Source organism: Pieris rapae, chromosome 14, assembly GCF_905147795.1.
Source record: "Pieris rapae chromosome 14, ilPieRapa1.1, whole genome shotgun sequence".
In the NCBI taxonomy this organism is placed as follows: Eukaryota; Metazoa; Arthropoda; class Insecta; order Lepidoptera; family Pieridae; genus Pieris; species Pieris rapae.
Genome location: NC_059522.1, coordinates 4,949,097 through 4,962,737, shown reverse-complemented (window position 1 = coordinate 4,962,737; position 13,641 = coordinate 4,949,097). Strand labels below are relative to the sequence as shown.

The window sequence follows — 13,641 nt, the reverse complement described above, 5'->3', positions numbered from 1 at the left end:
AAGGAGTTTAACTTCTTACGTGTGTACACGTACACGCACACATTTTATCCAACGCCGATAAAGAAGTTTCACCTCAATAACTTGGAATTCCTAACCAAATAGGCCAAAGTGGCCAGTACGTCAAAACCTCAATTTCATATGCAAGGAACTTATAACGACATAAACCATCAAAAAGGTCATATAACAATAGTATTGTCTTTTATCAAGATAGCTTTTACACATTTAAAGAAAACACTTTTTTACCGGATTGAACCTATGTAATACTTTTTGGCATTCAACACCTTTTGTTTTCAGTCACCGTGACCACGTACGCTGTAAAGCACGAAAAACGTCGTATAAATTTAAAATTATGTTAAATAATTATAAGTTTACAATAATACATAGCTTCAATCCGGTTAAAAAAAGTTTCTTTAAACGTCAGATAACAATTTTAAATATAGAACAAGAATAAAATTGCAAACTGCGATAACATATAAACCGAAAATATGTATACGTTTGCGAGTTTTACGTACAGACAGTTTCTATATGTTCGTGAATGTAACTTGCACACGCCGCTGCGTTTAAGAGCAATTTATCCCATCAGTGAGGTAATTTCCACAAACGATCCCATTATGCCACTGTATGTAGTACATAGAAAAACAGTGGTAATATAAAAAAATAATTATGTTTATAGTGTGTTTAAATTCATTCAGGATTAGCTAGAAGATTATAGACACATTGAAGAAAAACCATTTTTGATCCTGATTAGTAAATCATATAGCCAATCATAAACACGTGGCACAAACTGCAACTCTATGAACTATTTAAACAATAACAATAGGACAACTCACGACCGCGATCCCTCTTTCTTCAAATATTAATTTAAAACACTATTATTTTAATAATAAACATAACTAGTCTGAAGTCACTTTACACCGTAGTGGACTTAGACAGAAACATATTTGTCTTTAATAATAATAATAATAATTGAAAATTTAATAAAACTCTGTCTATACTTAATTATTAGTACATATAATAATAATTAACATTATTCGTTGTTGTATTAATATTTAGATATAAAATATAGTTTGGCGCGCAATGTACGATCATGAGAGAATCGCATTATTAATGTTAAACATTTGTACGTCCTTGGTAGCCCTAGGTTTTGGCTTCCTCTGTAGTAATCCTCAACTGGCTTCGGTCCTGGGCCAACCTAATCACCTTTTTTGTTAACGTATAGGAAATAGTTCTTGCACTATGTGGATAATTTTATAATTAAAATGAATAAATTTAACAACTATCGTCTTCATACTGTGTAACAAATGAATGTTTGAAAGAACCTTAATACACAACGAAGCTATCTTTTATAAACGACTATTGAATACTTGATCAGTTTCACTTCTATATTTAGAAAATTCTTGTTAATAGAATAACGTCCCTATCTTATCAAATAAATAAAATATTTTTTAATATGAAATACTTACTGTTTAATTTTTATATATTAATTTGAAATAATTTTTTAAGTCACTACTACCACAGACTATATATTCGCAGGTTTTGAAATATATGCCCATTGAGTACCTAGGCATCGCGATAACCAGAAACGTGAACATCGTTTGAATAGTATTTATACTAAATATTTTGTAAATCTATTCCTTCGTGGTGTCTTCTAAGATATATCTTAAATCGATTTGCATACATACAGCTAAACTTAATATAATAAAGTTTATTTATTTATTGATAAAAAGCTTGCCAACGCTTGGCACACTGTTACATCGCTAAAAAATCACAAAATACATTTTTTTAATGTGACAAGCACTTAAAAGCAAACATAAACGAAGAGATCTAATATTAAACAAAACAACTATTTGACAAAACAAAAAAGTACTAGTAAAAAAAATAAACTTAAGAAACTAAACAAAAATCGATTTCAATGTGTGAGGTGTGAGGTTTAAGTTGAGAAATAGTGTTTTGTAGTGTTTTGTTTTATAAAGTGTACTTGTTTGAAATCAATTAATAACTACGACTATTTAAACTACGCTTTTAAGTATTCCTTTTCAAATTTATTTATTTATTAAAGTTGATATATGATGGATATTGAGCAGTGTAAAAAGTTACAAAAAGTGTAAGGTAGGCTTTGTACACAATTCCTTACAGACAATAAATGGCCCATCCAATTTCGTTAGGACAAAGATGTCAATACATCTTCTTAATCCTATATAAGGGACAATCCGATCAGATCCCATGGCTTATATATATAATTGGCCAGTGACGACAAATTGCTTGGCACTAAATATAAATAAAAGGTTAGGGAAAAAGTTTCTTCGCATTTTGAAGTGAAACTTCTTTAGAATCGTTGTGATTTCAAACCGGATGCAACGAAAAAGCGACAGTAAAAAGAGACAGAAACATTAATTCATATGATTTAACGTGGGAGAAAATGAGATAGATAAACGAATTTCAAACTTTCGTTGTTTTAGTTTTTGTCAAATTAAAGATTTATATTAAACTTATAAATTAAAATGTATAATTAAAATATACTGTTTTTAAAGAACACACACATTTAGATAGTGGAAAATGATTAATTTATATTTGTTTTTGAAGGTTTCACTTCTACCATGTGTGAATTGCACAAATGTTTTTTTTTAAGAAAATTCACAACATCTTTTAGTATAGTTTATTTACATTTAACTGATTTATGTAGTTACTATTTTGTTGGATATTTTTTTTTATCCCATTGCTATAGAAATTTTGGGGCTTCTGATCAAAATACCGCGACAACTGGTTTTGGCAGTCCACTCGTGATGCTAACTTGACACTGCCTAAAGAATTCTGAAGAGACCGAAACAGGTGGAAATCTGAAGGTGCAAGGTCAGGACTATACGGTGGATGCGTGAACAACTCCTGGCCAAGCTCTTTTCATTTTTGCTGTGTGGCTAAAGATGTATCAGGTCTAGCGTTATCATGATTGTTGATGAAGTTGTTCTAAGTATCGAGGCTCATGCCTGGTGGTAACTGTTCATAATGAATAATGCCCTTCCAAACCCACCACACACAAACGGCATCACCGCATGGTGCGAGTAAATCCAGCTTTTGCCACAGTCTGTAAAGCCTGACCGGCCTTTGACGACCTTATTGCACCACTTTTCATCACCACAAGAATCACAAATGAGTACAAGGTTCATTAGGTTTCTTTCAGTAAGGTACCTAATATCGAGGTTTTTTCTGTGCCTAGCTTTTTTCGCGCGCCAAAATTGTTTTGTGATCTATGCCCAGTTCTTGAGTTACCTACTAACTAATATGCCGATTTTGCTCCACTTTTTCAAAAATGGCATCAGTCATTTCATAAAAAAAAATTCAAAAATTCAAAATTTATTAATTCATGTAGGTAACAATGTACACTTATGAACGTCAAAAAAAGAAATATTAAATGAATTTAATTTTACATTTACTGCCAGTTCTCAAATCAAGGGCGTAGAACGGAAGAGAAGAACTGGCAATAAACTCTCCGCCACTCTTTTTAATCGCCAAGTTTTTTTTACACAATGCTTGTAAGGAGCTGCAACCGCTACACCATGTTCCATATGACATATTGAGTAATAAAGAATAAAAAAATAAATTAAAAACAAAGATTTGTCCTCTATCAGCAGGAGGCATGGTGAAATAGGAGCACGCACTTACATACTCGTGAGAACAACAGGCAAATACGTAGTATAAACAACTAATATCACTGCATACACGAATTCAAGTACGACCAGTCACCACAAGTAGCACCCGTTCACGAGTATGACGCATGGCCAGCCATCGGCCTTCATAGCTTCTTATTTAAAAACGTACTAACTAAAAGTACCTAACGTAATCGTTCCTAAGTGATTTATGAAGTATTTGGTAGAGGTATTTTAATCCTTAATTGAAAAGAACACGGTCTAAACTCTAAGTAATTTCATTTTCTTATTTCTTAACATAAAATACGAGTTGAGCATGACGTACAGAGCCGAGCGATATCGCAAGTTCGGCTCTACGTCGAGAGCAAACAACGTATATGGCGAGAGAACGTTGAGATATTTGCTACCGTGGCCAATAAATAGACTACCCAGTCAGTTATTATATAACCTAGCGTTAACCAATAAAGAAAGTAAGTTGAAACCCTTCTTTTATATTCATTTGTCGCATTCCTAAACAAGACTACAATGGTTACATTTATACAAACCACTGTGGTTTGTATAAATGTAACCATCTCATGTAATCTAAAAAAATAATTAATTAAAAAAGGAGAATTAGTTAATAACTGTTTCAATAGTATTACGTTTATGAATAAAGAGGGTAGTGTATAAAAACATACGAATACTACATAGTATGTGCTACATACAATGCACGTATACAATGACAATTCAAGATTATATAACCTAAAAACACTTAGAATTATGAACATATTGCACGTGCCGAGAGTAAACACAAATTATAGAGGGAGGAACTTTATGGTTAGGGCAGCAAACAAATTCAATAACTCAACGGTGGACATTGACATGTTCGCTTGGAGTGTGGAGGCAGCAAGGAGAGCTCTGGTACAAAATTATTTTAACCAGGATGAATGAAGTGTATTGACTTCATTTTCATTGTCAACAAATTAAATTTTGTTTTTCTGTTTATTGTTATTGTTTTGTTTAACACTAAAATTTTTTGAAATGTCTAGGTACCTTCTTGTTATATATATTCATTCAAATTAAACTATTTGTGAAGATTTATAATTGGCCCATGTTGTTATGTATATATTCATCTATTTTTGTATTGTGCTGTGAATCTTCTTATGAATAAATGAATAAATAAATAAATAAATAAAATATTATTCAGCAAAGTCGGTTAAATCTTAAGTTTATAATAGTTTCATAACTTTATTTTGACATTTTGGCCGTAAAGTTTGGAAGTATCTTGAAGCAGTAATTAATTTTCCGTTTTGCGAAGTTTGAAGATGTTTAATTACAATTCGACACTTCAAATTGAATCGAAGTCTCGCACGTTTTATTGGCATTTGTGAAATTTAAGTTTGGTTAAAATTAAGGTTATTATAGAAATATTACTTATTCTAAGGATTACCAAGGATTACTAAATTTCTATATGACGGCCGGTAAGGACATAATATACAACTTTTCCATCACTTCGGTGTTGGCCTCGGGTTGGTTTGTCAGTGATTAGATTAGTTGATGATCCTCCCGTAGGTTAGGATCTTCACCATCCTTCCTCCAGACGTATTTTTTAACGAAAATATTCTTAAAACACCTAAAAGAAGTTGCGATGTCGCTGTTATTTATAATACACCAGAAGAGTATTCTCACCAACTGTTTTCGTTTCACGGTTTTAATTTGCTTGCTCTTTTAAGAAAAGTCTAATTAAAAATAATTCTTTAAATTGCAATTAATAATGCCTTTATACCTTTCAGAGAAAACGATCTAGTGAATTAAGAACTTGCACTGGACATATCGTCGCGATTTTTCATCCTAAATCTAACAGCAGCACTTGGAACAAGCAATAGACACAAAAACATTGCAATAATAATATATAATTAAAAACTAAGAGACTTAATTTAGGCGGAATTTGGAAACAAATTAAAACTAGATAAAATATAATTATACATGAAATCAGACGGGCACAAAAAATCCCGGCATTTGATGGCCATAATATATAAATATTACACGATATCGAGTTCTGAAAATGCCCTTCTGAAACCTTATAATATTAATGTGTGTCAAATAATATAAAATTAATCAGCAACTTAGACTTGGTTGACAAATCTTGACAACTTCAACAACGACAACTATCGTTGTAAGAGACTTAATTTAGGCGGAATTTGGAAACAAATTAAAACTAGATAAAATATAATTATACATGAAATCAGACGGGCACAAAAAATCCCGGCATTTGATGGCCATAATATATAAATATTACACGATATCGAGTTCTGAAAATGCCCTTCTGAAACCTTATAATATTAATGTGTGTCAAATAATATAAAATTAATCAGCAACTTAGACTTGGTTGACAAATCTTGACAACTTCAACAACGACAACTATCGTTGTCGTTGTCGTTGTCTGGAAGAAATCGCTCTAAAGCGATAAGGCCGCCAGTTGCTTGTCATTAAATTATGTTTAATATTTTCCTTTTATGTAATGCAACAAAGTGTTAATAAATAAATAAATAAATAAACTTCTACCCACACCTTCTCTTCTTCTTTCTCGGCTTGTTGTAAATAAACAGACACTGAGACGCGATGGATGTATTATACTTTTAAATACCTAGGTGATAATATTAGTTTTCAGATATTGGAGATTAAATAAATTTGTAGTAAAACATGAATAAAATGTCTATCAAGGATGTTGTATCTGCGCACTTAAATCCTTTTTACGATCCAATCAAATATTCAGTAATAAACTTAACGAGGCGTATTCATCCCTAACTAATTAGATAATTAATATAATTTGCTGAGCACACAGTTAAAATTTTTATGATTTAAGCCATAATTGTTAATTAAAGTAAAAGTAATCAAAGGGAGTTCTAAAATATAATGCTCAAAGTTCGTTTGAACAGTGTATCATCAGTTTAAAAGTAGAAAAGAGTTAGCGTAACAAATTCTTCAGTGGATTGTTGTTCTGTGTATAAAGTTTTTTTTTTCATTTGACCCGTTCAAATGTAATGAGAATTATCTATATCTTATCTATTCAGATTAATAAATACTAATTTAAATAAAACGTTTCGTATCGCGAGGTTATTTACTGATTTTATTTTCATTTGAATGTCTAAAAAAATACCCTTTTGAAGAAATTGATGATACAATGAACTCGAGTTGAAAAAAGATTTACACTCTCTTAGAAATTGCTTTAATGACTATTAAAAAAAAGGGCGACAAAGACGAGTAAAATGATGTCTTAAGTCTTAAGTCCTTTTAGAGTAATTACGTTTCTCATAAAGCACATTTTTCTAAAAGAATTGAAATAACGTAACTTAGAAATTACAGTGACTATTTTAAAACAAATCTAAACTATCCCGATGTTTCGCTTTCTTTCAAAGTTCACTATAGCTCTTGATGTATCCGCTTAAGCAATCCCCTGACTAATTTAGTTATGAAAGTATTTACAAATAGTAAAATTAAATGTGAGTGTGGCTTACAGTTTGACCGTGTCGCCGTATTACCTTGACCATGTGTACAGAGTTGATGCAGATAATGACTGTGGCATCCACTCGTTACTTTCACAACCCACGTTACTGATTACCTTTTTATTCGATTTAATCACTCATTCAAACTCAAGAACACACTCAACATTGTCAGTGCCTGAAAGAGCCACAAAAATTTGACTATTACTTATCAGATACAAACGATGCCTAAAACCTGAGTTAACGCGTGTGTATGTGAACCCGTGCAACATTTGTCCTAATCAGGCGATTTTAAAAATTCAAAATTCAAAATCATTTATTCATAATATGTACATTTTGAACGTCAAAAGAGGGAACATTCTTATATTTAGGGCCTGTTTCACAATGTATGTATAAAGTACCAAATAACTACGTTTCATGACGAATAGCGCTATCTGACAGTCGTGAAACCCAAAAATATTGTTTATCCTACCGATGATAAGTAATAAATAGCTTATTTGGAACTTATCCTGACATTGTGAAACAGACCCTAAATGTTTCTAATTTTACATATATATATAAAAAAAAACAAAATATTGTTTTAACGACTATCAATTTAAACAAAACAACCTATCCAATATTGCAAACTAGCAATTGCCTTAATTTACCTTATGTAAGGAAATTACATGTCTCGCGCTAAATTTCATACCATTTAGTACAAATAACAAAAATTTATTATTCTAGTAAAAATATTGACATGTGCCCGCCCAAACTATTATAAGTAATTTTCTTTATCAATATACAAAAATATAATGCTTGTCTAATCCGTTTATCACAATATATTCATAGAATCTCTTCATTCAGTTGTAACTTGCACATTCTTTGGTCTGCAAGGTTTATATAAAGTCGTATAAAGTAAAAGTTTGAAAATAATGTACCGTGTATTACAGTCTCTGTTACCTACAACTTAAGCTATCATAGAACTATTATTAGGCTAGACGGAAAAATTAAGACGAATAATTGTAATAACGAAGCTAGCGACATCTCTGTGATGGAACGGAAAATTTTCGTAAAAAAAATGTACATAATATGTGTCAAAAGATGTCTCTATCTTCAGATTTGTTGTCAAAATGAAACACAATAAATTAATACAAAATAATAATTTTAGGCACTCTAATTACTAAAATTGAGCCTACTGATTAAGTTTATATTATTTTTGTTATTAAAAAAAACTTATAGGAACTAATAGGTACTTCGATCCATCCGGTTGTCCCTTGACACCTCTCAAGTTTTTTTTTAATTTAAATAATGTGTTTAAGTAAAGCCGCGACGAAAGTCATACTACGCTCTTTTAAAAGCTTTGGCCAAAAAACGCTAAGCACATTTCTTTATACCTTCGCAGACAAAATACTCAAGATGCTTACAAAGCTCAAAGATCCTTTACATCCTTTATTAGGTCCAACACTTAAAGGTTTAAGGGCTTGGGGAATGTGGCAAGCAGAAAGAGGCATAAAACCAGTCGTCTACAATATTGTCCACATTCTTGCGACCCTTTTCGTAATTAGCCAATACGTTGAACTGTGGTTTATTCGGTCTAAATTAGATTTGGCTTTACGAAATTTGTCTATATCGATGCTCAGTACTGTGTGCGTTGTTAAAGCCGGAACTTTCGTATATTGGCAGAATGATTGGCGAAACGTAATGAACTTCGTATCTTTGACGGAATTGAGTCAATCGAAAGACAAGTCGACGGAGCATATAAGCCGGGAATATAGGAAGTATTCGAGACTTGTGACTTATTTCTACTGGTCTTTAGTTGCAGCTACCGTTTTTACTGTGATTTTAGCACCTTTAGTGAGCTTTCTCTCGTCTCCTATCAATAGAGAACGAATAATTAATGGAACAGCGCCGTATCCAGAGATAATGAGCTCCTGGGCTCCCTTTGATAAGTCTAGAGGAGTTGGCTATGTGATAATGATTATCGAGCATACATTGATCTGTTTCTATGGAGGCGGTATTGTTGCAACTTATGATTCGAATTCAGTTGTTTTGATGACGTTTTTTTCGGGTCAACTTGAGATTTTGAAATTAAAGTGTAGTATGTTATTTGGAGACGGCAGTAATGTTGTATGCTATGAAGAAGCTGTGTCAAATATCAAGAAGTGTCATTATCATCATATCAATTTAGTCAAGTACTTATATAATTATTTTTTATTAATTGCATATGACTCATATATTCTGATAAACTAAGTGAAAAACTTAATTTAATTTCAATTATACTGCTAGACAACTAGTCGTGTAGTTTTAAAAGGCGACTACTGTTTATGATATTATCATAAACTTGGCTGATACATTTGGTCAGAATTTATACAATTGAGCCATGTATACTATAGCTCCATAGCTACCTACTATTATAGATTTCTTTTAATATAATAAAATATAATAAATTTACGATTGTGGATTTAACTCTATTACCAGGGACTTTTTCTATCTCACAAATTTTTTCAAAAAAATAAATTTTACATTTCATTGCTTGCACTATTTCGCAAATGACGTGTTACGCGTCGGGAAATACGCGCCGGCTACATCTGTAATTTTTTTTACAATATTACTTTCGATTTCATTGTGTATTCTGACACTACTTTAACAAATTTAAATAATTTAAGTTTAATTGTTTCAATTGCAATTTACAGGTATTCAAAATTATTGGACTCCCTCCTATCTCCAGTGATGTTTCTATACATCATCATTTGTTCACTTATGATTTGTGCAAGTGCAGTTCAATTAACAACGGTAAGTTTTTAAGTGAAAATCCTTCTGATTATAAAAGGTAATATAGCTTTTGGAGCGGATCCAATTTACTTTGCAAGGAAGGCTGCAGCCTGATGTTTTGATTTTGTTTGGAAATTAATTGTTTAATCCTAGTTACGAGTTTCTTTTGCTTGGGTTCCTTTTGGCTAGAATTATTAAATAATAATTGCTAAAGACGCTGAGGAGTATTCACCGACGAGAATTCCTCAAAATAAAATCAAATCAAAGTCATTTATTCATTTAGTATATATACGTACGAACGTCAAAAAGAAATACTTATTAAATGCTAAATGCTTCTAATTTTAAAATTACTGCCAGCTCTCAAATCAAGGGCGTAGAAGAGAGAGAAGAGCTGGGAATAAACTATGCGAAATTCTTTTTAATCGCGTTAATCGTACAATATACGTAATACTGTGTACAATGTTTTTCAGGAAGGCACCACAACTGTGCAACGAATATGGATTGCGGAATATTTAATGGCGTTAATTGCTCAGCTGTTTCTGTACTGCTGGCATAGCAATACTGTTTTATATACAGTAAGTTCTAGAATTAAGTCGAAAGTGAATTTTGGAATTGGAAACAGAAAAGGAGGGTGATTTGGAAACAGAAAATGTTGAAAGATAACTTGATTGTGGATAGACTGACTATCATTAAAATCGACAAAAAAATTATCGTCTAAACCACGTGCTCCAATTCTTTTTATAAATTGTAAGGTTATTTTTCAAGTTGGTATTAAATCGGCGTCTTCGGCATTTTTTAAAATTCGGCATTTATTAAAGAAGGAAAACTATAACAATATAAAGGTTATCAGACTTATGCTGCATTTGAATGAATGATTCATATATATGTACTACTTAAATAATTGTATAATTAAGTATTAAATACCTATTGAGAAACTAACTTTTTCTAGATTTCAGAGCCATCTATCGCATTTTTAATGATTTACCTTAACTATGAAAAGCGCCTTTATTATGAGATGTTGTTTTGTTTTAGAGTTTGAAATTAGATGACGGTGTTTACGAAAGTGCTTGGTGGTCTCATGGTGTGAAGATAAGACGCAGTGTTTTATTGCTTGGAGGGCAACTGAATAAAACAATCGTTTTTACTGCTGGTCCATTTACAAGACTTACACTTTCAACATTCGTCACGGTAAATTATGTAAAATTTGTTACAATTTTTTATATAAGAGGGGGGCAAACGAGCCTGTGGGACGCCCAAAAAGGCAGTCGTCGCAGCCCATAGACACCCATTTTTATTGGGTGTGTTGCCAGCCTTTAAGGGAGGAGTACGCTCAAATTTTGAATTTTCGGAGGTCGTATCTCTCAGGGAAGATACCCGACGGTAGTCGATTCCACAGTTAGCTAGTTCGCAAAAGAAAATGCCTTGTGAAACGGACAGTGGAATATTTCCAGCCATCAAGCCGAAGTTGGCGAAATTCAGCACTCATGCAGCTCGTACGATGCTGAAACGAGGCAAGAGGGATCATCCCAAACAATTCCGCTTATTGACATGTAATAATGTTTTATTAAGTATATCACATCTTTCTCATTCGTGGTTGCAATTTCCAGCGAAACAGCTTTCGAGTAAATAGGTACCGGAGGCTGATCGGTTTAACTAATCCAATTTTATCAGCAGTAATTTATTTTCGCCATACCCCATAAGAAGACTATTACTACCAATCTCATTAATGTTTTGAAAACTAAAAGAATAGAAAGCATATTTTGAAATATTTAAAGATCTAAAAGGCAATATATTGGTGTTCTCCTTAGTAGATTTTTTATACTTTAGCTACGTGCGTCTCCTAAAATACATATACAATATTGAACGCACATTTATAAAACTCAACATACTTGTTACAGATACTGAAAGGATCCTACAGCTATTATACTCTATTAAACTCTAAAGATGATTAGGTAATCAGTTATCTAATATGATTAGATAATAAGATGATAAATTAAAATAAAAGTCATGTAGAACACTATTTTTTATTATATATATTATTAACAGAATACGAATCTTAATGTAGTTTTATTAAAACAAAATTTTTCGTTTTAGCGCCACCTACATTTAGTAATTGAAATTATAATGACAATCAGTTTTAAACGAACAGGTTTCTTGTAATATACCTAGATGGCTAGTATTACTATTAGTTTATTATTATTAGTACAGTTAATTGAATACAATAAAAATCTTCGTCGTAGTTTTAGTGTCTTTTTTTTATCTTATATCAATATGTCATCGGAAAGGAATAGTTTCATCGCCTGAGTTTAATCAGCTGAGAAACAGTTTTTTTTTTATATGACTCAAGTCTTGCATATTATATTAAGTATAAATAAATTTCATTTCAAATAACCGGGTAGAGCCTACTAACCTCCTCTCTAAGCTGCAAGTAGCTAGACAATTGACGATTCAACAGTAGTTTGTTGTAAATACGTACCTACCTGCTACATTGAATGGTCCACTGAATAGGCTATCTCGCTCTTACAACTTGATTACTTACAAAATATTGATGTTTTAAAAAGAGTGTGCCACTACTTTCTTTTTCATGCGGTTTAAATTTTTATTTAATTTCGGTCATTATTGTTATTTTGCCTTTTCAGTTTTAGTTATTTTAAATTTTTATTTTTATTTTGTGGTTGTTAGTTAAATTTTTTCCTTTGATTGATTGCTTGTGTTCTGATGTAATTGATGTGTATCTGTGTTGTGATGTCATATTTTCTTGTATTTATTTAGGCATATACATTGTTTTCGAACGTATTAATAAATAATTCATTTCAATAAACATTTATGTGACACGTTTAGAAAACATCTGGAATAAAAAATAGAACGGTATCATATCCAAAATCATATGTGTACGGTATTACAAATACAGGCTCGGAAATGGTAAACGACTTATGCTCTCGAGATGTATTTTTGGAAGTTAATTCTAAAACAGTGATCTAGACCCAACTGCCATACTATGCGCATAGGTAACGGAGTTTAGTTGGTAAGATTGAAGGAATATGTAAAAAGAATGTGAAAGGTCTTCAGCCTTAAACTTTGCAAGGCAGTAAGAAAGGCTCCGGACAGAAACTGGAGGAGATGTTTCTACCTGCTGTCCGCGATATTTTTCGCGCGTTTTTCTCCAACGTTTGGGTTTTTACTTAGCAATTAACCACGTTATGATTAATTTATATAGTAAAGTTAAATTTATTGCATTCATTGAAAGTGGAAATTATTGAGTTCGATGGGCCATTTTTTAAATATTGCCGATTCGAAATTTCCACTCCGAAATTAAAATGGCTTCCAATTTCACAAAAGTGTTTACGTCGTAAATAAAAGAATTGTATTACTAATGTGATGAAAAATGCTTCACCACTACTGTTCAATGATTGAAATAATTCTAGCTAGAAAAAAATAGCTTAGATTAATTGATAGTTTTTGAACTAAAATATATATTTACTTAGGCTATTTAAGTTATATGTATAAATCTAATCCATTTCATTAGTTAGGCAGCTGATATTTTTGTTTATTGTTCACTCATTTTGATCCTAAAATTTAGATAATTTTATATAAAAATTTAGATAAATTTATATATATTTGAAATCTAATAAACATTATTTCTATATTCTAATTCGAATTCATATGAGTATGTAACAACTCATATGAATTCGAAACATTTAATGACTTGCATTTAGCTTAAATAAACAGATAAACATAAATCTGTTCAAAAAAAATCTTCATGT

At 31.5% G+C, this 13,641-nt stretch overlaps 1 protein-coding gene across 1 annotated transcript; it reads left to right on the top strand.

The window, feature by feature from the left end:
- Positions 1–3,960: 3,960 nt before the first annotated feature.
- LOC111000243 (odorant receptor 13a-like) lies at positions 3,961–11,829 on the top strand. The gene is made up of 6 exons (XM_045631168.1): positions 3,961–4,114; positions 8,508–9,297; positions 9,799–9,898; positions 10,348–10,452; positions 10,910–11,065; positions 11,776–11,829. The coding sequence occupies exons 1-6, from the start codon at positions 3,961–3,963 to the stop codon at positions 11,827–11,829; spliced, it is 1,359 nt and encodes a 452-aa protein (XP_045487124.1).
- The last annotated feature ends 1,812 nt before the right edge of the window (positions 11,830–13,641 follow it).

Excerpts from the sequence above, each read along its gene's own strand:
- LOC111000243 (XM_045631168.1), top strand. The coding sequence starts at position 3,961 with ATGACGTACAGAGCCGAGCGATATCGCAAGTTCGGCTCTACGTCGAGA. Across the intron at positions 4,115-8,507 it reads AGCGTTAACCAATAAAGAAA|ACAAAATACTCAAGATGCTT; the intron begins GTAAGTTGAAAC and ends ATACCTTCGCAG. Across the intron at positions 11,066-11,775 it reads CACTTTCAACATTCGTCACG|ATACTGAAAGGATCCTACAG; the intron begins GTAAATTATGTA and ends TACTTGTTACAG.